General features: G+C 37.2%; 1 protein-coding gene across 1 annotated transcript; it reads left to right on the plus strand.

Moving 5' to 3' along the window:
* The first annotated feature begins 10,665 nt into the window (after window positions 1-10,665).
* Window positions 10,666-15,350, plus strand: LOC140894571 (beta-xylosidase/alpha-L-arabinofuranosidase 2-like). Its single transcript, XM_073303121.1, is given in 9 exon segments — window positions 10,666-10,874; window positions 10,876-11,091; window positions 12,882-13,169; window positions 13,256-13,425; window positions 13,498-13,595; window positions 13,679-14,029; window positions 14,108-14,518; window positions 14,617-14,690; window positions 14,692-15,350. Coding segments are annotated over 9 exon segments (2,307 nt in total). The 5' UTR covers window positions 10,666-10,673; the 3' UTR covers window positions 15,190-15,350.
* Window positions 15,351-22,545: the final 7,195 nt, after the last annotated feature.

The raw sequence follows: 22,545 nt of genomic DNA on the forward strand, positions 1-22,545 counted from the left end.
ATGAACTGCGCTCGTAAAATCAGGGTCGAAGGTGACTAGACTAAGGCAAAGGGCTTGAACCAAGTCAGAGGCCTAAGAGGCAGGGACTAAGGTGATGAGCCTGAACAAAGGTCAGGGGCTTAAGAAGCGTGACTAAGGTGCTGAGCTGAACCAAATTCCAGGGCTCAAGTCGTGACTAAGGTGAGATGGTTGATGATGAGCTGAACCAAAGTCAGGGGCTTAAGAAAGGCGTGACTAAGGTGATGAGCTGAACCAAGTCAGGGGCCTAAGATGGAGTGACTAAGGTGATGAGTGGAACCAAAGTCAGGGGCTTAAGAAGCGTGACTAATGGTGATGAGCTGAACCCAAGTCAGGGGCCCTAAGAGGACGTGACTAAGGTGATGAGCGGTGAAAACCAATGTGTCAGGGGCTTAAAGAAGCGTGACTAAAGGTGATGAGATGAACCCAAGTCAGGGGGCATAACGGCGAGTAGTGGACTAAGGTGTATGAGCTGAACAACCAAAGATCAGGGGCTGAAGAAGCGTGACATTAAGGTGATGAGCTGAACCAAAGTCAGGGGCTTCTTAAGAAGCGTGACTAAGTGTGATGAGCTGAACCAAAGTCAGGGGATCTTTAAGAAGCTGTGACTAAGGTGACTGAAGCTCGAACACCAAAGTCAGGGTCAGGCTCAAGGGAGAGCGTGACTAAGTGTGATGAGCTGGAACCTCAAGTCAGGGCGCTCAAAGGAGCTGTGACTAAGGTGATGAGTGACCCAAGTCAGAGGGCCTCAAGGAGGCGTGACTAAGGTTGATGAGCTGACCCAAGTCAGGGGCTTTAAGAGAGCGCTGTACTAAGGTGGATGGTACAGCTTGAACCAAATGTCAAGGGGCTTAAGAACGGAGCGTGACATTAAGGTGATGAGCTGGCGAGGCACAATTTAACCATCAATATTTCTGAAAAAATAAATGCTTATAGATAAACGTAGAAAGTAGCTTGTACATAATTACAACGTTTAAAGGAAAATTGAACTTGACAACATTTTAAGAATAATATTTGCGTTAAAATTGTAAGCGGCTCAACAAGGTCTCTTCAACATCTTTCCTTTTGAATCCTCCAAGTAGGTAAGCATCCGAAACTGTAGATCATCACCACCTTGTATGTGTCCTTCCCATTTAGGGTCGAGGCTTCCCTACAGGCCTACCTCCTGAACTTTTCTCAGCACCAAAATCTCTCCTACCTGGAAATCCTTCCTGCAGCACCCGACGATTATAGGAACGAGCTATCCTGTTCTTGTATGCCTCCATCCTGATAGCAGCAGCCTTCTCTCTAGTTTTTTTCACCCAAAAATGTTCTAAGTCTTCCCTCCTTCCGCTTTCCGATTTTCTTCATCATTCAGAAAAATTGATCCGGAGACCCCCCGACTCCTCTCCAATTTTCTACTGGCAGGACGGCCTCACTTTCCATACACCATACTAATTGGATGTCTCTCCAGTTCCAATTCTTGGTGTGGTACGATTATGAACCATAACACACTAGGGAAGCTCTTCCACCCAATTTCCACTGGGCTTGGCCTAATCTGCGCTTCTTCTAAGCCTTTGCACCAAAGATCCTATTAGTCACCTCCCACCTGACCATTAACTCTCCGAGGATAATGGACAGATGTGAAGTGTTGCTGAATTTTCATTTCTTTACACCAAAGCTTGACACTCGAGCCCCTTGAAAACTGCCTCCCATTGTCAGATATTGAGGCTTACGTGGTTTACTCACCTCAAATCTGCACACACATATTCTTCCACAGAAATTTTCAGACTTACCCCTTCAGTAATTCGAGCTAGATAGCCTCTGCCTCACAACCCATTTAGAGAAGTAATCAATGGCAACCAACACAGAATTTCTTTTTGAGCTGGGGGCTGGAGGGAAAGGGGACCCACAATATCAAATTCCCCATTGATCGAAAGGACTTGCCTGCTACTATCCCCTTTCATTAACGACTCGCTGGGTGGTGCTGAAAGTTTACTATGTCTTTGACAACTATCACCAAGAAAGTCACCAATAAGTTATGGCATTCTTCTCAGAATAGTGGCGCCAAACAATATCCTGCCAAGCTAGAACCTTCGGGGGCTAGAAGAATAAGACCCTAATTAATAGATTACCACAGAGATACACCCTCGTGTGCATACTCCTTTAGGACATAATGAGCGTTCCTTGGGGCCTAAACACTTGAGAAGAGCGTCGACGTCAAATGACCTCTTTATAAAGAAACTCCCTCCCATCATCACAAAAGCTGGAGACTCCTCTGTTTCAACCGATATAGCCTGTTTCTTCGGATCCTTTGGATAACTCAAACCCTTCTCTAATGTATCCAAGAGTCTCCTTATCTCCAGTCAACCTCTCTTCCTGAGCTAATGGTGCCGAGCTCAGTAGAGGGTGTCAAGTTCCACTTGCATACAACACAACTTCCCTGGTCTTCCAGCTATGAAGTGAGCTAGCCATCTTGGCGAGACTAATATGCTTTTTTCATTGCCCTCCCTTTGGGACTTTGTTCAAACAATTAACCATCATCAAAGACGAACCCTTAGCTTCCTCTAATCGATCCTCATATATTCCTTCAGCTTTTTCATTTTTTTGACTTCATATGTTCCTATTCAACCTGCTGGGGCTACTAACTGATTTGAATCAGAGTAGAGGTTGCACCCGAGCTGCCCCCAGCTTGCTTAGCTGCTCGGAGGCCAATCAACACAAGACTCTATGACTCTGCTTCGTTTTTAGAAGCTCGATAAATCCAACTTAACTGGCCCCAATCTGAATCTCATTCTCCACGAGGGGAGATCAAATAACACCCCCCACCCCTGACATCCATTCACTATTAGAAGAGCCGTCAACGTATACCTTTCCACAAATCCTCTGCTTCCATATCGTCTCGTTTTGGCAAGGAAATCAGCTAACTCCTGGGCTTAACGGCCCCGTCCTGTGGTGCATTACTGGATATCATTACTCACTGAGCTCCGTAAGGTCCACTTTACCAACCTTCTCCGAAAAATATCAACTCGACGTTAATATCCTCCTGACCTTATTCAATGATTGGGCTGTTGCGTTTGGAGCACCACAATAGGATGTGATAGAAAGTAAGGGTCTGACGCTTCCTGTGCTGTCATAACCAAGCGCTAATGCTAACTTTTCCACCTCTGGAATACCGAAGTTCTGCACCCTTAAGGAGCAAGTGAGAAGACATAGATAGGGTGTTGAGCTGTTCTCTCCTGCCTTAATAAAGTACTGGAGCTAACGGCCCCCTTCCAAAGCTGGATAAGTAGATGTACAATGGTTCACCAGGAATTGCCTTAGCCAACACAGGGAGCTCAGCATAAGTAACTCTTTGATGTGCATTCCCAAATGCCTTCCCCGCCATCTCATCATCCCAATTCAAACTTCTTGGCTTTGCCGAAAGCACCTTTGAAGAAAGTGTTAAGCTTCTGATGGGCTTTCTTGATCATAAATCGAGATAGAGACAAGGCTGCAATCCTTCCTGCCAACCTTTGAACTTCTTGGCAATTGTTTACGGGGAGCAGACATGGATCGAATAGCCTGCACCTTCTCAGGATTGAGCCTCTTAATGCCCCTCTCAGTTAGAACCATCATACCCAAAACTTTACCTCCCCTGATCTCCGAATACACACTTCTCACGGATTAAGCTTCACCTGATAAGCCCTTCAAAGTCGACGATAACCGTCCCCTCCTCTAGGTCGCGCACAGCCAAGCACCCCCCACACTCATCCTGAGGACTTTACCAGAACTATCTTCTACATAAAACTTCCACATTTCTGCCAATGTTTGGGAGATGCAAAACACTCTGTCCATGAGTTCTTTGATAAGTGGCCCCCCTGCATTCTTCAACCAAAAGGCATCAGACTCTGTAACAAAAAAGTTCCATGAGAGGTGGTGAAACTTACTTTGTCCTGATTCTTTCCTACCACAGCAGAGGAATTTGATGATCACCCCATGATATGCATCCATTGAAGCATAACGTACTGATGACCTGCCGTTGAATCAACCAAAATTCGATCAAATTTGTGGCAATTGGAGGGATAAGCAATCCTTGGTCGGCATGCCTTATTTAGGTCCCTGAATCAACACACATCCTCCCACTTGCCTGAGGTTACTCTTGAGATAGGTACAAGGACCACAATTGGATTAAACCAGTAGGGAATTGCACTTCCCTAATGTTGTCCTGACGCTTAAGAAGTTCCTCTTACCTCTTTTTTAATGACCTTATCCTTTGGAGTCTGTCCAAAGTGTCTCTTCTTCTGGTATTCTCGGTCTTACTCCCGCAAGGAATATATTAATCACGATGATACCATAATTTCTGCACTGACCCCTGTGAGCTGTACCGAATACAGACCAGAGCCAAAAACATCTTGTTGTTCTTTACCATTAATGCAAGTCCCACCAATTTTTGCTTCACTGATAGGGCTCAAGAATCAGACAGCCTACATTTGACAATCATGCTCGGTAAGCGTCACGCCGGATTAATGTCCACCTTCTCATGACCTTCTTCATCGGACATCAGATGAAGCACCTTCTGTCCGTGCGCCTTCGATGTTCGACCTATGTGAAACCATTCCTACCTCCATCTTCTTCTTCTTTGAATCAATCCTTACCTCATTCACATAGGCATACACCGAGCATCTGCTTTCTCGATCACCTCCCAGAACAACCCCCACTTCTCTTTCCACTTGGGAAACTTCAACTTCTTGATGATAGGTAGATGCCACGGCTCGGGAATTCACTCAGGGCCAGGGCGCCCCAATATTTCAATGAAAGAGGATGGTTGCCTCCACCACGGTGTGAGCAAGCCATTTTGGTTACTCTCTGATCTCCACTCCCAAGGGACAAGGGGAGCACTATCTGTCCCAATGGTTGCAGAGCATGACCCAGTGAACCCATACAACTCTGTTGGTGATTGGATCTTAATATCAAATCGTTCCAATTTCATTTGGTCCAGAGTTTCTTTAAAGATAATGTTTACTGAACTCCCAGTATCACTCAAAAAAAAAAAGGAGCTACGAGGCCACATTCATAATTGGCTATGGGCAAGGTGACCTTAGGGGATCATTATGAGGTAAAACACCACATCCTTTAAATCTTCCCTTTCCGAAACTGATGTTCGGAGTCAATGGGACAGCTGAGCTGAGAACTTACCTCAAAATTTTTCTACCTAAGCCACGTGTGCTTTGCGAGCCCTTCCCGAATCTCCATCCGTACTACCACCGGAGGAGATCATTAGGGATAACATCCCAGATTCGGGGATTGAGTTGCAATCTGCTGCACCCTATCTCCGCGACCGTTTGGAGGAGCTCTTCCCTGATGATCACCTTGGATTCTCTCTATCTTCATTCCTTTGATTCCTCCATTGGGGAGCTCGGCCTTGGCGAGGAGGATTTGCTCTTCGAGTCTGCTCAGCTATGATTCGAGGGTCATCATACATGATCCTTTGAACCTACCTCTCCTAACCTTTGACTATCATTGGTGATATTCGGCCCATACTCCTGATGAAAATCGCAAAACTTGTCCGATGGCGGTAACCGCGGGCCTTTCTCAGCATTGCGGTGCCTCACTAATGTGCTCGCCTATCCTCACATACTTGCATTGCCTTCTCCAGGCTCACCGTTAGGGGTACATAGGGATAGGGTCCTTTGGTTCTGTTCATCTCTTCTGGCACCCTCTTCCATTTCCTCCTTCTGTCCTTTCCCTCGGCCTTTGCTCCCACCTCTGGCACATAGGTTTACTACCAGAATTCCTTCCTGTCGCCTCTGCCTCGGTGCATCTTCCAAATTCACGTTTACTTATAAACTATACTAAGGAGATCATCATAAGTCTATGGAGGCTTCTTGACCTAATGGAGCTGAAAAACTCCCCTCCTCTCAACCCTTGGAGTGAAAGAGTTGACCAAGGTGGGTCAGCAGTGGCAGCAGGTACTTCCAGAGCTGCTGTATATTGATACTATGGAGTATGAGCGTTGAACATACTCCCGCAACGATACCACCTCAGATGACTTCATATTGAACATACTGAGAGAAGTCTTCAAATATTTCTTGGCTACTCGCATACTGGTGTAGAAAAGCTGAGCTGGCAGTCATTGAAACTCTGAATACGACCAGGCTGTTAAATGTAAAAGGTTGAACCATTGCTGGGCTGACCATTACCAAAGTAATGAGGAAGACCCGACATTTAATTGCATCTGAATATCTCTGCTACAATGGGCTGCTGCAAGTTTCAAATCTCTCCAGTATTCCTCTGACTCTGAGCTTCCCCGTCATACTCCCCTAATGTGGGCTGCTTAACTTTGCAGGGAGTTCCTCATCTAGAATAGCCCGAAGCAAAAGGACTTTCCCTTTTGTATAAGGCCCAGGCCGACCTCCTACTTGCCGACCTAGTCTTCTTAATCTTCTCCCACACCGCAATACATTGGGTTTGGCTTGGCCCACGTAGGGGGGGGGGGATTGGTGGATTGGGGACCCATGGCCGCTTGCCACCGTTTGAGTGATGAACTGGCTGAGCTGATCTACAGTCATATCTGCCACATTTCCTCTTCCCCTTCCTCTTCCTCTTCCTGCCATATCTACGTCTTTAGCTCGATTTTCCCACAGACGGCGCCAATGGTTATACCTCAATAAAGTGATCTCCTTGGACGAGCTTAAAGAAACTCCTCCAAAGAAGAGATTGAACTGCTGCTGACCTGAAAAACACTAACACGACTGTTAAGGGGGGTCGGAAGGAAGTGTTTCGGCCGTATCCCCCTCCGACGCTCAAGTCAGATGCTAGGATACGCAAAAATATAGAGGTTGGTGTGTGACCCAACGAGTGAAGAATTAGAATCCAAATATTGAAAATGAACCTGGTATTTTTATAGGAGAGAGCTCCGGATTTAATCGCTTACCTTCCTTATCAAGAATCCGCGAATCCCGGGATCACAATCCCCCGAAAATATTTAGGCCGGAGATCTCGCCCGAAATCTTGTCTGACAAAGGAAATAAGAAACATTTAATCTGAGCTGATTCTGTTATCATCGAGGACGCTATACTAACCAGGGGGTCATATGGAAAAAAAGGAATGAATGATCTATTGCTGAACCCCTGAACTCAACCCGAGCCAGTGATCCTAACATCTTAGCTAATCATCAAAGACGTTGTCCAACCCATCAATCGAGCTAACTCCCTACTGTGACATCGGGGCTGAGATGAATTCCAGTAGCTTCCAACCTAAGATGGAGATGATGGTGGAGGTGTTTTTGAAGGAGGTCCTGAGCTCCCGAGCTGAGGCTCCCGAGCCGAACTGGATGATGGTGTGGGGGAGCTTGACTGAGCCTCCCGAGCCCCCGAGCTCCCGAGCTGGAGTGATGGTGGTGGAGGAGCTTGCCGGATCTCCCGAGCCGACCTCCTGGGGGGGGCCATCCTGTCTATCTAAGGATTGATCTTTATCTTAGGGTCATCTTTGAGCTGAGGGTGATTTTCCTCATCGGGTATCACATTTTTTTTCCATTTCAAACTTGCATGTTATTTACTTTTAACAAAACATGTTAATCTTCTATTATTCTTCGGTTAGTTATTGACCGTTATTTGATTTATCTATTTTTTGGGGAAAGTAAATCTTCCCATGTAGTGGAAAGCTGGGAAGATGACGACCCGTGAATGTGCAATTTGCACAAGGTCAGACTGAAATCAACGATGCACCAATATTCTAAAGCTTCTTGCATTTATCTCTTCTCGATTCCCTTTCATCACGATATCGGAAACATCGACAGAAATAAAAATTATTTATTTAATTTTAGTGAATCCATTATATACTGGTAAAAAAAGTTTATAAAAATTAAATAAAACCAATTTCGTAGGGAAGAAAAAAAAGCTCATAAATCCCGTGTACAATAAAATATCAAATAAACAAATTAATTGCTAAAATTTATATATAGTAGCATCGTGACAGAAATAGTTTGGGCTACCACGTGGTAGTTGATGTGTTAGAGATTATTAAAGGTCACACTGGTTTAATTTTCAATACATCATCGAAAAATATTTATTCATCGGTTGGCTCGTTTGATGAATGATAAATACGAAAGAAAAGAAATACATATTATTCTTTAAACTTCGAACATTATAAAGTTGAGTCGAATGTCTAATATTAATAAGATTATTGAATGTCATTATTCGCACCAATTGACGACTGTTGAAATCCAAAAGTCACCGAATGGTCAGTCACCGACCAATCACGGGCTACCCAAATTCTTAATTTGCACGCATCACCGCACCTCTTGATCAGCAAAAAACTGGCTGGCAGACCAAAGAGCATTATATAAACAAATAACCAAAAGAAAAGGGAAACAAAATTCCTTATTATTTTATGTGTAAAAATTAATTTATTCCTCAAGCATCTGCTTATAAATGGTTAATTTGCATTTTGATGAGAACTTTTCGTGGCAATATGATATATTTTTTACAATTTATGAATGAGCTAAATGTCAAATATATATATAGAGGAGATGAATGCAAATAATTAATTCGTTTTTATATATAATTGTTATCCTATACATTGATGGGTGCACCTTCTGGATGACATTCCTTGTCCGTTTTATTAATTATTATTATTACTATTATTTTAAATTCTCAAAGATGTTCTTGAAAATATTTTGTGAAAATATCACATCGATTGTCGCCTCACACATCCATTGGAGTACGAGTACGAGTATGAGTATGAGTATGAGTATGAGTATGAAATTATTTTCATAATTTTTCCGATAATGTGTAATTTAAATTTTTAATATGTTTAAATATATAAAAATTGTCTTTAAAATCATAAAACAAAAATACAATTAAAATGATATTTTTATAACATCACGGCATGACACTATAAAACGATCAAAGAAATTAAAATTAAATTAAAAATACAAAAACTTGACTAAAAAATTAAAACATTAAAAAAATGTGATTTATATTAATCTCTACTGAATACTGATTAAGTTTTGAAATATCTGTAGAAAATATGATGAAAAATTATTTAATATACAAAAAAAGGAGTTAGAATCATATTAATATTTTTATATATGAGCATTTACTAAAAAACATAAAGGATATTTAAGAACCTATTTATTTTTTCAAAATGGTCATTAGCTCTTTTCATATTTGACGAGAGTTTTATGCATTTCCACCCTAAAATTTTTTGTATAACTTAGATTTAGCTAGTGTTTCTAGATTGCTTCCAGTGAATGTTTTGTGAAAGAGAATTTCAAAAATGCTTCCTAAAAATAATTTCAAACACTACCTAATTCAGATCCGGAAAACTTATAAATTGTAAGCTCTAAAACAACTTAAAAGCTATTTTTAAGAGCTTAAAGCTCTTCCAAACACCCTCTTAAGTAAGAATTAAGACAATGTAATCTTCTCGCAACAATGCAGCTTGCCAGCTCATATCAACTCATAAGAAATTTATCTCCGTGTTTAAATAATTTTTATAATAATTTAGTTAATTAATTTTTTTCAGACAAAAAGGTATGAAATATCCGAGTATATATATATATATGCTTAAGAAATTTTAATGGTAAAGGTAATTAATTATTATTCAATATATTATGAACATATATTGAATTCTTTTTCTTCTCGAAACATATATAAATTTAATACACAAAAACTCCTATGAGACGATGGACCAATTTTTTTGAGACAGTTCTCCTATTCAATCGATCGATCTCACTCATGAAAATGTATTACTTTATATATCAAATAAAATATAATATTTTTTAAATACATTCCTACATTCATCCGTGTAATTGAGTTAGGCATTGGATATTACTGAATACCAAATATACTCTTTAGCTGTGAGAGTAGAGGTTGGTCTAGGAATCAAAATATGTGGGAAGTGCACTTAAGATAAAAAGGGACCATCTTTTAAGTTTAATATAGAGAACTTTTTAATTTTTGGAAAAAAAAACATGCATAAATTAAATTACATTGCTTTTAAAACTTTAAAAAAAAAAAAAAAAAAAAAAAAAACTATCTCCTCCTTATAAAGTTGGATCAAGAACTTGGAACAAAAGGAAGCACATTAAGATATATAAAAACCACATATCTCACGTTTGAGACGAGATATCATGTTCGAGACATAACTATAACAATCCAAAACCGACGAAAAAGGTACCAACAACGATGATCAAAGGAACAAACGTGAGTTTTCCGCAGTCCCTCCGAAAGAGAAAAGTTAATCCGAAGAAAGAAGATAAAGCTCAACGTACACTACACAAATCCCATTTCCCTTTCGCAATCATTTTCAAACATGGAAAACTTCTTCACTCAAAATAAACTACTAAAATAAACAAAGCAACACATTATGCATAATAAAGGGGCGATTTCTGCACTTCCACCGACTGAGACTCTTTTTTCCCACAAAAAAAACTTGAATATATATTTAAACACAAGCAAGATTCTCTGGTGTAAAACAAAGTGACAATCAATGGGCCCAGAGATTGATTATACGGCATTTATCCATCACGGGTAGCTAAAATACAACACGCATTATCTTTTGCATTAATCCTTATAAATCCCACACCTTTTCAAGATTTAATTTTTATACACACTCTGTTTTCGCTTCCAAATTCTTAGAATAGAACGGACCCTTTTCTCTCTTCTTTTGCAGCGGCTCATACCAACTCGATGGCTCCTCTAGGACACGTTTGTTCCCTCTCTTTCTACGTATTTTGCATCATTGTGTCGAATTCCAGGCTGATTTCGGGCCAGAGCAAGCCCGTGTTCGCCTGCGATGTTTCGAGCAATCCGGGGCTGAAGAATCTCAGCTTCTGTGATTCGTCATTGGATTTAAAAACCAGGGTGAGTGATCTGGTGAGCAGGCTGACACTTGCAGGAGAAGATCGGGTGGCTCGTGAATGGTGCCAAGGGGGTCAACAGGCTCGGAATCCCGAATTACCAGTGGTGGTCCGAGGCTTTACATGGAGTCTCCTACGTCGGGCCTGGAACCAAGTTTTCGGGCCTGGTTCCTGGCGCCACTAGCTTCCCTCAGGTCCTCCTCACTGCTGCCACTTTCAATGAATCACTCTTTGAATCCATTGGAAAGGTAAAATGCCTGTCATTGATTCTTCATTGCTTTTCATCACTTCCCTTCTGTAGTAGCTAGTACTGGGATTGCTTCCATATTTTCGTGGTTTTTTATTTTATACTTATTTAATGAATATATAACATTTATGTTTGAGACAGAGAGAGTGTTTGTTTTCGAGAGATAGGTCGGCGATTAGTATATAAGCAATGCTCGTATGTTAGATCTAACGGCCCATGTTTTCTGCGGACGAAATGTTCATATGAATATCTCGCTTGCATAAAAAGATGGATCGTTACATTGAGTACTAACACAATGGGGTAGCATCGACCAATTCATTTTGGAACTGGATTCCATGACTGGAAAACCTCGTCGGTTATTTTTAGTATTTTGTCAGTGGATTCTTGAATTTTGCAGACATGATGAGCAGAGAAAAGAGTTTCAGACCAGCATTAATATCGTTTTTTGTCCACTGCAAAACAAAGTTTTCTAAATGTGCAATTTAATGTATATGGTTGAAGCTGGTGGTTGGCTGAATTTATGCTCCAGTGATCAATGTGGACACTGGAATTTGAGTACTTTCGAATGTTTATCGATAATCTTTCTTGATAAATATATATATATATTTTTATTGGAGTCCAGTTGTTCACTTTCATTCAAGTTCAACAGATTTTTTTAGTTCTAAATTTTTGTGATAATATCGTGAAAGTGGAATCGATCCATACATGTGTTGAGGAATAATACTTTTAAAGTAAAAAATAATGTTTTTCGTGAGTTGAGTTCGGTTGGACATCTTTATAACAAAATTGTCATGTAAAAAGTTGCTTTTGTTTAGATATGCACATAATTTTCATGAGTTTAACAAATACATGTCACCATCCCATTGTATTCTTTAATATTTTATTTAGTGCGTTGGTTTACGCTAATTCAGACGGCAAGAGTGGTATTGAATGTTGTTGTTGATGAATTTGTACCATGATGTCGTGTTATAGACGTTGTCATGCTGATTGATCATATTAAATATTTTTCAGGATCTTGGATGTTATTATATCATCTTTTTATAGTCATGAAACATACTATATACACATATACATAATTTTGTATATTCTTCGCATCAAAATTGTATATCCAGTGAGTGAGTATCATCTTAGTAATACTCACGTAAGTGTTCGACACCACGTATAACCACTTTAAGAATGTTTCGAATTGAATCGGAGCTCAAGATGGAGTTAATATAATTCACGTGATGGAACTTTTTTTAGCCTGAGTTGGACCAAAAAGTTCGTCTTTTTAGCTTTGAGTTTGACTCAAGAATATGAAATATGAATATTATAAGTCAAAATTCGATTTATTTGTATCCCTAGTTCAAAACCCTTATAACCTATAGAGCATGCATATGGTAGGTTAATATTTAATTTATGTAGAGGGCAAATCACTTATAGGATATTTTTTAGATTTGAGACGCAGAAAGCCTATGTAGTGGTAAAGTAGTTGATTTTGAAGGACAATTTATGTTATTCATACACCTGCTTCACGATTTTGACATTTTAATAATCAAAAAAGCCCTTTGCTTTAATATTATTAATCATTGTGACAGTGAGTGGGTCTGATTTAGACTTGTTAACTACATATTGAGTTGGTTTAGGGAAAATCTCATGACATGCAATATCTAATCATGCATGTAAATCAATATACGGGTATATTGAATAAATGACGTGAATCCCACTTGTAACGATAAATGACTAAAAACTCTAAAGACAGTTGTTCTTTCCCACTCGATATTGACTCCTCGAAAATCTTGATGTTTATAGGTGGTCTCAACGGAGGCAAGAGCGATGTACAACGTTGGATTAGCCGGATTGACGTTTTGGTCGCCAAATATCAACATTTTCCGGGACCCCAGATGGGGACGGGGCCAAGAAACCCCGGGAGAAGACCCTGTACTATCGAGCAAATATGGAGCAGCATATGTTCGAGGTCTGCAGCAAAGAGATGATGGTGATAAAGAGAGACTCAAAGTTGCTGCTTGCTGCAAACACTACACGGCTTATGATCTTGATAATTGGAAAGGGTTCCAAAGATACAATTTTGATGCTGTGGTATTGATTTATGTTGGATTTGAATCTCCGTATGCTATTTGAAATTTTCATTGGCTTTTGATCATTCGCGGGATCTTCGTCTTTAGGTGACAAAGCAAGATATGGATGATACGTTCCAGCCCCCGTTCAAGAGCTGTGTTCTTGATGGAAATGTTGCTAGTGTGATGTGTTCCTATAATCAAGTCAATGGCAAGCCAACTTGTGGTGATCCTGATCTGTTAGCTGGCGTGATTCGAGGCCAATGGAACCTGAATGGGTACATGGTTGTTGATTTTTTGCCATAAAGTCATAGAACTTTTCCCTGTTTCTTAAATTTTGATTTCTACAGGTACATTGTTACAGATTGTGATTCTTTGAATGAGATGTTTTATACTCAAAAGTACACCAAAACACCAGAAGAAACAGCTGCTCTGTCCTTGAACTCAGGTCTGTTTTGTGTAACAGAGTGAAAATGCTGTGATTTTTGGATCCGTTTGGATACAGAAAACGTGACTTCGTTTTTTGCGCAGGCTTGGATCTTAACTGTGGAGATTTCTTGAGCAGTTTCACACTAGGTGCGGTGACCAAGGGACTGGTTAACGAGACAGTAATCGACGGAGCCATCTCTAACAATTTTGGGACAATGATGAGATTAGGATTCTTTGATGGTGATCCTAGTAAACAGAAATATGGAAACCTTGGTCCAAAGGACGTCTGTACTGAGGCAAACCAAGAACTTGCACGTGAAGCTGCACGACAAGGGATCGTTTTGCTCAAGAACACGAAAGGGTCGTTGCCCTTGTCTGCCACTTCCATCAAGAACTTGGCAGTCATTGGTCCTAACTCGAATGCAACTCACACCATGCTCGGGAACTACGAAGGTATACATATCAAAAATCTCTTCACAAACTCGGTTTTCTTGTTTTTCGACACTTAAGCTAGCTTACTACTGTTTTCAGGCACTCCGTGCAAGTACACAAGTCCACTGCAGGGTCTAGCAGCCTTGGTTGCAACAGTGTATCAGCCTGGTTGTGCAGATGTGAAGTGTGCTACTGCTCAAGTAGACGCGGCCAAGAAAGTAGCATCAACGGCTGATGCTGTTGTTATGGTGATGGGCTCGGATCAATCTGTTGAGGCCGAAAGCCTCGACAGAGTCGACATCACTCTTCCAGGGCAGCAGCAACTTTTGATAAACTCGGTCGCAGGAGTGTCAAAAGGACCTGTGATTCTAGTCTTAATGACCGGAGGAGGCATGGACGTGCAGTTTGCGAAAGATAATCCTAATATTACAAGCATTCTCTGGGTAGGTTTCCCGGGAGAAGCCGGAGGAGCAGCGATCGCAGATGTAATCTTCGGATTGCATAATCCAGGTACCGTTTCTTGAAGTTGTAAGAAAATGTAAATACTCTGAATCTTTAGTCCAAATTCACACAGAAACTGAAATACATTTTCACTTGTGGTGCTGCAGGAGGAAAACTACCAATGACTTGGTACCCACAATCATATGTAAACCAAGTTAACATGACAAATATGAACATGAGGACCGGACCCTGCGACCGGATACCCCGGTAGGACATATCGTTTCTACAAGGGAGACACTGTTTTTTCATTCGGGGACGGTCTAAGTTACTCCCAATTCTCTCACAGCTTAGTGAAAGCTCCACAGCTCGTATCCGTGCCATTGCAAGAAGATCATGAATGCCATTCATCTGCATGCATGTCCATTTACGCGGTGGAAGAAACTTGCAAGAACGTGGCATTCGACATTCATGTGAGAGTCAAAAACACAGGAAAAATGAGCGGAAGCCACACCGTTTTCTTGTATTCGACCCCTCCAGAAGTTCACAATTCACCTCAGAAACACTTGCTAGACTTTGAAAAGCTGCATTTGACACCACAGGGGGAAGGGTTGGTTCGATTCAGCGTCGACGTTTGCAAGCATTTGAGCGTGGTGGATGAAGATGGCAATCGAAAGGTGGCGCTGGGGCAGCATGTGCTTCATGTTGGAACATTGACACACACATTGAATGTGAGGATTTGAAGAAACAATCCTCATGTTTGGTTAATTATTTGCATCTTCATAATTATTTTCTTGACCTCTCATTTTCCCACCAAAGAAAGGAAAGGAGAGATGTAGCACAAGAATGAATAGTGTAAGAAATTAATGTTATCATTATTAAATGAAAACAATTGCTGCAAAAATTTCTTCTGAAGTTCATTCTTTTGAATGCCAACTTGTGTTGTCAAAACATTGTGAAAGGAAGACTAAGATTTTGTCTTCAATTTTCCTTTTTTTCTCAATTTATTACTAAAATCAAATGCTATTTTTTTATTAAAAAAAAAACTAGCATGAAAATCTATCGTCACTACCTTTCAATATGTACGGAACCCCGAGCTAATGCAGTGGACTACCTCTCACAGTCACTATCTCTCGATGTATTCTGAATAAACCCCGAGCTAATGCAAAGACTATCTCCTTGATTTCAGCATTGGTAAAATGTTAATCGTCGAATTTGTGTTTTATGTTTTTGTCAAATAAGATTATTATCTGATTGGGCCAATTTATGAAAAATTAGTTGGGCTCTTTTCCTATTTTGAAAATAAAATATTCTCAATAGACAGCCCAATTCTTTACGGGTTTACTTCAACATTTTGTCTCTTGTGTTGTATTTGAATTTGTGGATTTGATTTGGAGAACAATTTAATAGAGGGATTTCAAATGACACGCATTTTTTTTTTTTTTGAATTTCACCACAACCATTGAAATTGTGTAACTTTTTATAGTATGCAGCGGAATTGAAATTCATTTGAATTTTGTTCATCCAAATAATTCAAGAAATCTAAAATTATTATCTTAAATGCATCCATTCAAACATAACCTTAGTGAAATTCGTTGGCCTAATTTTATCGGATTGGACTTTTTTTTTTTTTTACAAGCATTGGACTTTTTTTTTCAACACACATTGGAAAAAAAAAGGTTTAATTTTGTTATGTGGTAAGTTTAATTATAATTTATATAGACACCATCAATTTGGAAAAATGTTTTGGCACAGTATAAAAAAATAGTAATGAAAAAGTATGGAAATATAATATTTAAATATTTTAATTATTTGTGTTTAAATAATTTTCATTTTATTTATTTTAAAAAAAAATTCTAAACAAAATTTCAAATTCGAATATTTTTTTATTGTCAAGCTTTTTCCATCGAAAAAGTTATTAGATATTGATATACTAGTTTGTTTCCAAAACAAAAAAAAAACAAAAAAAAAAAGGAAAGGAAAGGAAAGGAAAGAAAAGAAAAGAAAAGAAAAAAAAGATAGAAATATACTAGTTGTAGCCGATGCATACGTGTATACTTGTGTGCAAAAATAGTAGTCAAAATGAAAGATATTACAGTTCACAGTTTGAAATTCATATCCAAAGAGGGACAAAAAAATGAATTTATTGTCCAAGAACATACAGTTTTTTTTATTTTTTCTCTCATGTTTTTTTTGTCTGATTTAAATATCGGAGGGATCACGCTAGAAAGAATCTCGACGCCTCTAATCGGTTTTTTTATGATTTTCAGACAAAGACATATGAAAGAATAAAAAAAATTGGATTGACATCAATATCCAAAGAGAAACAAAAAAATGTATTTATTGTTTGGCCAAGTACATACACACAACTTTACATGAAAAAATCATTCTGAAATTGGAGAAGAAAATTCATGATCACACGATTCCTTACCAATATTCATATTTGATTATAATAGTTGCCACCAACAAAATCAAGAAATGACATCTAGCAATTGGCAAAAACAATGATTGATATTTAATTATTTGGCATTTTATTCTAAGCAAGTTTCCTATTACGACCATTTCCCCAAATATTTATATTAAATAACTCTCGAACTGCATCGCGTATGATCATAAGTATTTTGTTTTTTCTTTGTTTTTACTTTTTTTATCAGCGATATTATTCGAATTGATGATATTATTCGAATGTAAGATCAAATAATCACGAATTCAATTTCTTATAAAAAGTTAAAAATATTTTCTCGATCGAACCTATCACACTAAATTTATCTAATACTACTTTATTTTTTTGACAAGATCTAATACTACTTCATTAAACTCAAAAGATAGAACCATAATTAACAACTACGATTTCACCGTCAAAAAAATAAATGAGTATAAGATTCCATTGCCTCGAACTAGGACCATTGGCATTGCCAAGTGGACAAATATGGCGTCACTCTAGATCCCATCACCGTATATTAATTAAACTACAAGATTTTAATTGAAAAAGAACAACTCCTTTCCCAAGAACAAGTTGCCACAAAATAGCTTGACTTTCTTGTTTTGAAAGTTCACCTATTATTATTTAAACAAAACGATTGTAGCCATTGGCATGAACAAAGTGTCACCAATCTTTATTCTTAGCATCAACATTATTTTTTTAAATCCCAACATAGGATTTTAATTTGTTTTTATTACATGTATAAACATATATATCATCTTATTTTTCAATCAGTTTCTGCAATAGCTGTCATTCATTTTATTATACGAATGATAGAATTATGTCATTCTAAAAAAAATTGTTTAACCATTTAATACGAAAGATTATAGATTTGTTGCTTTCACATCCTAATTTCAAGTTTTCAACTAACTTTATAATCGAGTTCGATTAATGGATAGATCAAATAAGCAAACTTGAAAAATAATATAAAATATCGGTATTCCATTGTATAACATATATATCATATACACCTGAAAAATTATATAAAAATTTAATAAATTTGATTTTTTTAAAAAATAAATAAGATTATATAAATTTTCTATCGTTGAAACACGATTTCGATTTTTACAATATATATCAGCACCCAAAAAAATAAAATAAGTGATTGATCAAAGGATTTGGTAAGATAAGGACAGGCCATTTACATAAGATAATCCCAGATTCAATATAAAATTATTAATCCTACGTGTCTCTTAATTGTATCTTCTTGAATATTCAGCTGCCTTGTTGGGGCAATTGAATATCCACCCACTTGGTTACGTCACTGGATTAAGATTATAATATTCCATTACAGTTAGGTCATCTCTATTTGTATTTTCCATTATTGATTTACACGTTTCGAGTTTTTCTTAAAATCTCTTTCGATGTAAACGAATTGAATTGTTGTGAGTTATTTAAAGTTCTGTTCGATAAAAAATTTGTTTGAGTTCGTCGTAAAGCTTATAGAGTTGAGCTCGAGGTTGACGAGTTTTATATTTTTTTAGTTGTTAATTTGTTGTTTTGGTAATTTAGGAAAGAATTTACTCTTTTCTGTCATAGATTTTTTTTAAAGAGTTGATCCTGAAAGGGACCCCATCGCACATGAGTCAGAGGTTTAATATTGACTCATGCGGGAGTTAAATCGATGGATGTGCAAGAGGGGTAGTGACCTGAGGGAGGGAGCAACATGGCCAATCCCCAGAGCATACCCCCACAATATTTTCAGCAGTGAATATGTTCCACACGAGGATCGAACCCGCAACGCTGTGGAATTTTTTCTCACGTCACATCAGGCCTTACCAATTCGCCTATGCCCCTGTGAGCTCTTTTCTGTCATAAATTATAATTAATTATAGAGGTTCATTCTATTATATGTTCGAACTCAATTTTATCTTTAACGAGCTCAAATAAAACTCAAGCTTGAGCTCAATTGTATGTTTGTCGAGCTAAAAAAAAAAGAGCTCTCTCTTAACGAGTCGAGCTCGAGTTAGGCTAGTTAAATAAGATAAATGAGCTATTAATGAACCAAGATCGAGCCTTTATCTATATATATATATATATATATATATATATATATATATTAAACAATCCAATTTCAAGTCTGATATCGTTCCACCCGACCCATTTACATCCCTAATTTCTCGTACCAAAATATATCGTTTGATTCAAATTATGAGATAATAAATGATTTATAATAAATGAATATTTATAGAATTTGAGTCAAGTGTTAGATAAAATAAACATGAGTTACATGACATGTCATCATCAAATAATTTATGAGAGAAACGGTGAATTGATTTTTCATTGATAAATTAAATTTCGGAGTAACGTTTATCTGAGTCGTCGGTATGAAAAGTAAAAACGATAATGTTTTATTTAAAAAAAAACCAAAAGATAATATTAAGTAACGACTAATTTAGGTCGTGGATTTATTAAAGGAATCAACATTGTTGCTTTGTCGCGGCGAAAGGCTAATATGGTTGAATTAATGACATGTCAAATAAGAGAAAAGTATTGCCAATAATTTTGAAGAAAAATAGTTGACAATTGATGGAGCTAAGGAAGTTGACCGTTTTAATGTGCGGGGCCACATTTCTAATTATGTCGAGTGATTCACTTTTATTTCAAACACCATATTTATTTTAATTCTTGTTCAAACTATCATCTCTATTAAGTATTATCTATACTTATTTTGTATCACAAATAAAATACGAAAAACTCATATTAGATGGTTTCAAAAAAAAACTCATATAAGATATATAGTTTTAAAGAGAAGAGTCCCAAGTAGGGGTGCAAACGAATCGAATCGAGCCGAATAATGGTAAAATTTTAAGGCTCGAATTCGGCTTGATAAGAGTATATTCGAGTTCGAGCTCGATTCGAAGTTCGATAATTTCAAATATTCTGGCTCGAGTTCGACTCGAAATGAAGTTCGAGTTCGGTTCGAAATATTCGAACATATTCGGATATTATGGTTCGAAAAGTTCGAAATGTTCGAAAAAGTTCGAAAAATATATATTTATTATATAATTATATTATATTAATTAAATATTAAGGCTCGCGAACTATCGAATAGAGTAATTTCGGCTCGAGCTCGGCTCGAAAAAAAGTTCGAACATGCTCGAATTCGGCTCGAATTCGATAAGCTCGAATACGAATCAAATATTTATCGAGCGGGCTCGTAAAGCTCACGAACAGGTTCGGTTCGTTTGCACCCCTTGTCCCAAGTATTAATTTTGATGAAATTGAATCTCCTCAACCATTGTCATCAAGAGTCAAAACTAGTTTTTTTCTTTCCAAGAGCTGTTATACTCAATAGCACCAGTTTTTATATGTCTGTTGGCTTTACCGTTTTTTAAAAATATGTATATACGTAGTTCAAGTTTTCGCCCGATTCACAATTCAATTTAATAAATACCACCGCAGCAAATGTACATGATCGACGAATTAAGCGATCACATGACCTAATATTCTACTTTGATTTACATATTAATTTTATGACACGAATATCATATGTGATTTGATTTATAAAAAAATATTATTTTTTATTATAAAAATGAAAGTGTTTGACCCGTTTCACGAATATAAATCAATTAAATTGTCCCACGTCTACCTACTCCTAATATTAATACTGCGTTTTTTTTTTCAACCTTACCAAATATCTAGTCTAATTATCATATTTTCTCTATCTCTCTTTTAAATTAATCTACCACTGTCATTAATATTTGAACTACTACGAGTACTTTTTTTATTATATATTAAAACTCTCATTAAATAAAATGAAAATTTTATTTTATTTTTCTTTTTTAAACTTGTTTGAGAACATATAAAAGCCTATTTATATGTGACACATGAAGTATATGACACACACTTATTAAACCCAATTAAGTAAATTGAAACCGATGCTTTTATTATTAGCTATTTTCAACTACGTTGATTAATTGGGACAATACTTCAAATATTGGATTGGCGCCATCAAAGATGAATATCGATTGAATTAATAACATTCGTAATATACATATGCACTCAAACCTATAAATTAATAATATTGAATCATTGAATTTTATTAATTTATAGAGCTATTAATTAATTGATTATAAATTAATAATTTATTATATTCAAAAGTGCATTTTTTATGTAAACTAATATATAATAATTCAATAATTCAATAAATATATATATATATATAAATTAAATACTTCAATCAAAAAAATATATATAATAATTAAAAACTTTCAACAAATATATATATAATTAAATTGATGTAGCACTAGAAGTTTCTATATTATGTACTAAAAATGTTTTCATATTATTCAGATGAAATGAATGTATCCATAAAATATAAATGTGGAATTTGAATATCGATATATTTATCTATATTATTAAAAAAAATATTCAGTTTACGAGTTTTGTCACTTTAGAGTTTAAACTAGAGTTTATATTTATTTTGATGTTTTTTCCACCTCTCCATGTTGCCAATCTAAAATCTAAAATTTTTATTATAGTAATAAATTATTTTAAAAATAACATAAAGCATCATATTTAAATAAATATTCTAATTTATTAACTCAAAAACTACTTAATCCGAAAATATTTTATAAGAAATTAGTGCTCATAATAGGATATAAGTGAAAAATAGGAGAAATTTGAGGGGGCGAAATGAAATTAAGCAAGTTGCGTGCGGTGTAATTAACGACCCTGGCGGGGGGCCATTACGTTGTTGAGGCGTCACACACTATTAATTTTCCCAAATTATTTAAGATTTTTCAGCCAATCATATTCGTTTAAAATGCCCTGTCTCTTTCCGACACGTGTACCTGCATAGGTACCCGCGCCAGTTCTTTGTCCTATTACCAACGTGTTTTAAAATTATTCTTCTTCACATTTTCAGTTGACATTATTAGCTTGGGTGAGCTACATCGGGTGGAGCTAAGCCCTTGGATTAAGAAAAGGCTCATATGATAATATGTGAGTCCCACATATTTTTATGTGGGCCCTATTGATTCAAAGGCTATTAGTCTCACCCTATTAGCTTAGCTCCACAAATCAATAATCAATTTTATTCCCAATTCAATTATAATACGAGTTTATTTTACGATTCGAATCAAACCCTTCATCCATTTCAATTTTAAGTTCTAATGAAAAAAATATGAGTGAGATTTCATCGATCTAGATTGTTATGTAGTAGATTTTTGTAAAAACGACGGTTTTTTTTGTGACGTAGAAATCCGCAGCCGCTATCTTTCGATGCGCTTTGGATAAACCTATGTACTAACGCAATAGCCTGCAAATTACGCTAATCAGGTAAACCACACTGGGCAAGCACTGTGTGACAGACTAGTTCAAGAAAGTGTTGGCAAGGAGAATCGAACTCCTGACCTCTGGCCAAGAGTTCACCTAATGCAATAGCCTTCAAACTACGCTAATCAGATAAAACAACGGTTTTTTTAACGATTTTAATCACGACTACTAATGTCAAAGTTGTATTGTATATTTCAACCATATATTTATCTCACGCACAACACGGAGCATACGCGGGGGTTCAAGGGGATCCCAATTAACGTACAAGTTTTGGTGCGTTGAGTACTTGAGAGAGGCTGGAAAGGGAGCTGTTTGATTCCAGGAATCGTGTACCTAA

The sequence above is a fragment of the Henckelia pumila genome, chromosome 4, assembly GCF_033568475.1.
Source record: "Henckelia pumila isolate YLH828 chromosome 4, ASM3356847v2, whole genome shotgun sequence".
Taxonomy (NCBI): Eukaryota; Viridiplantae; Streptophyta; class Magnoliopsida; order Lamiales; family Gesneriaceae; genus Henckelia; species Henckelia pumila.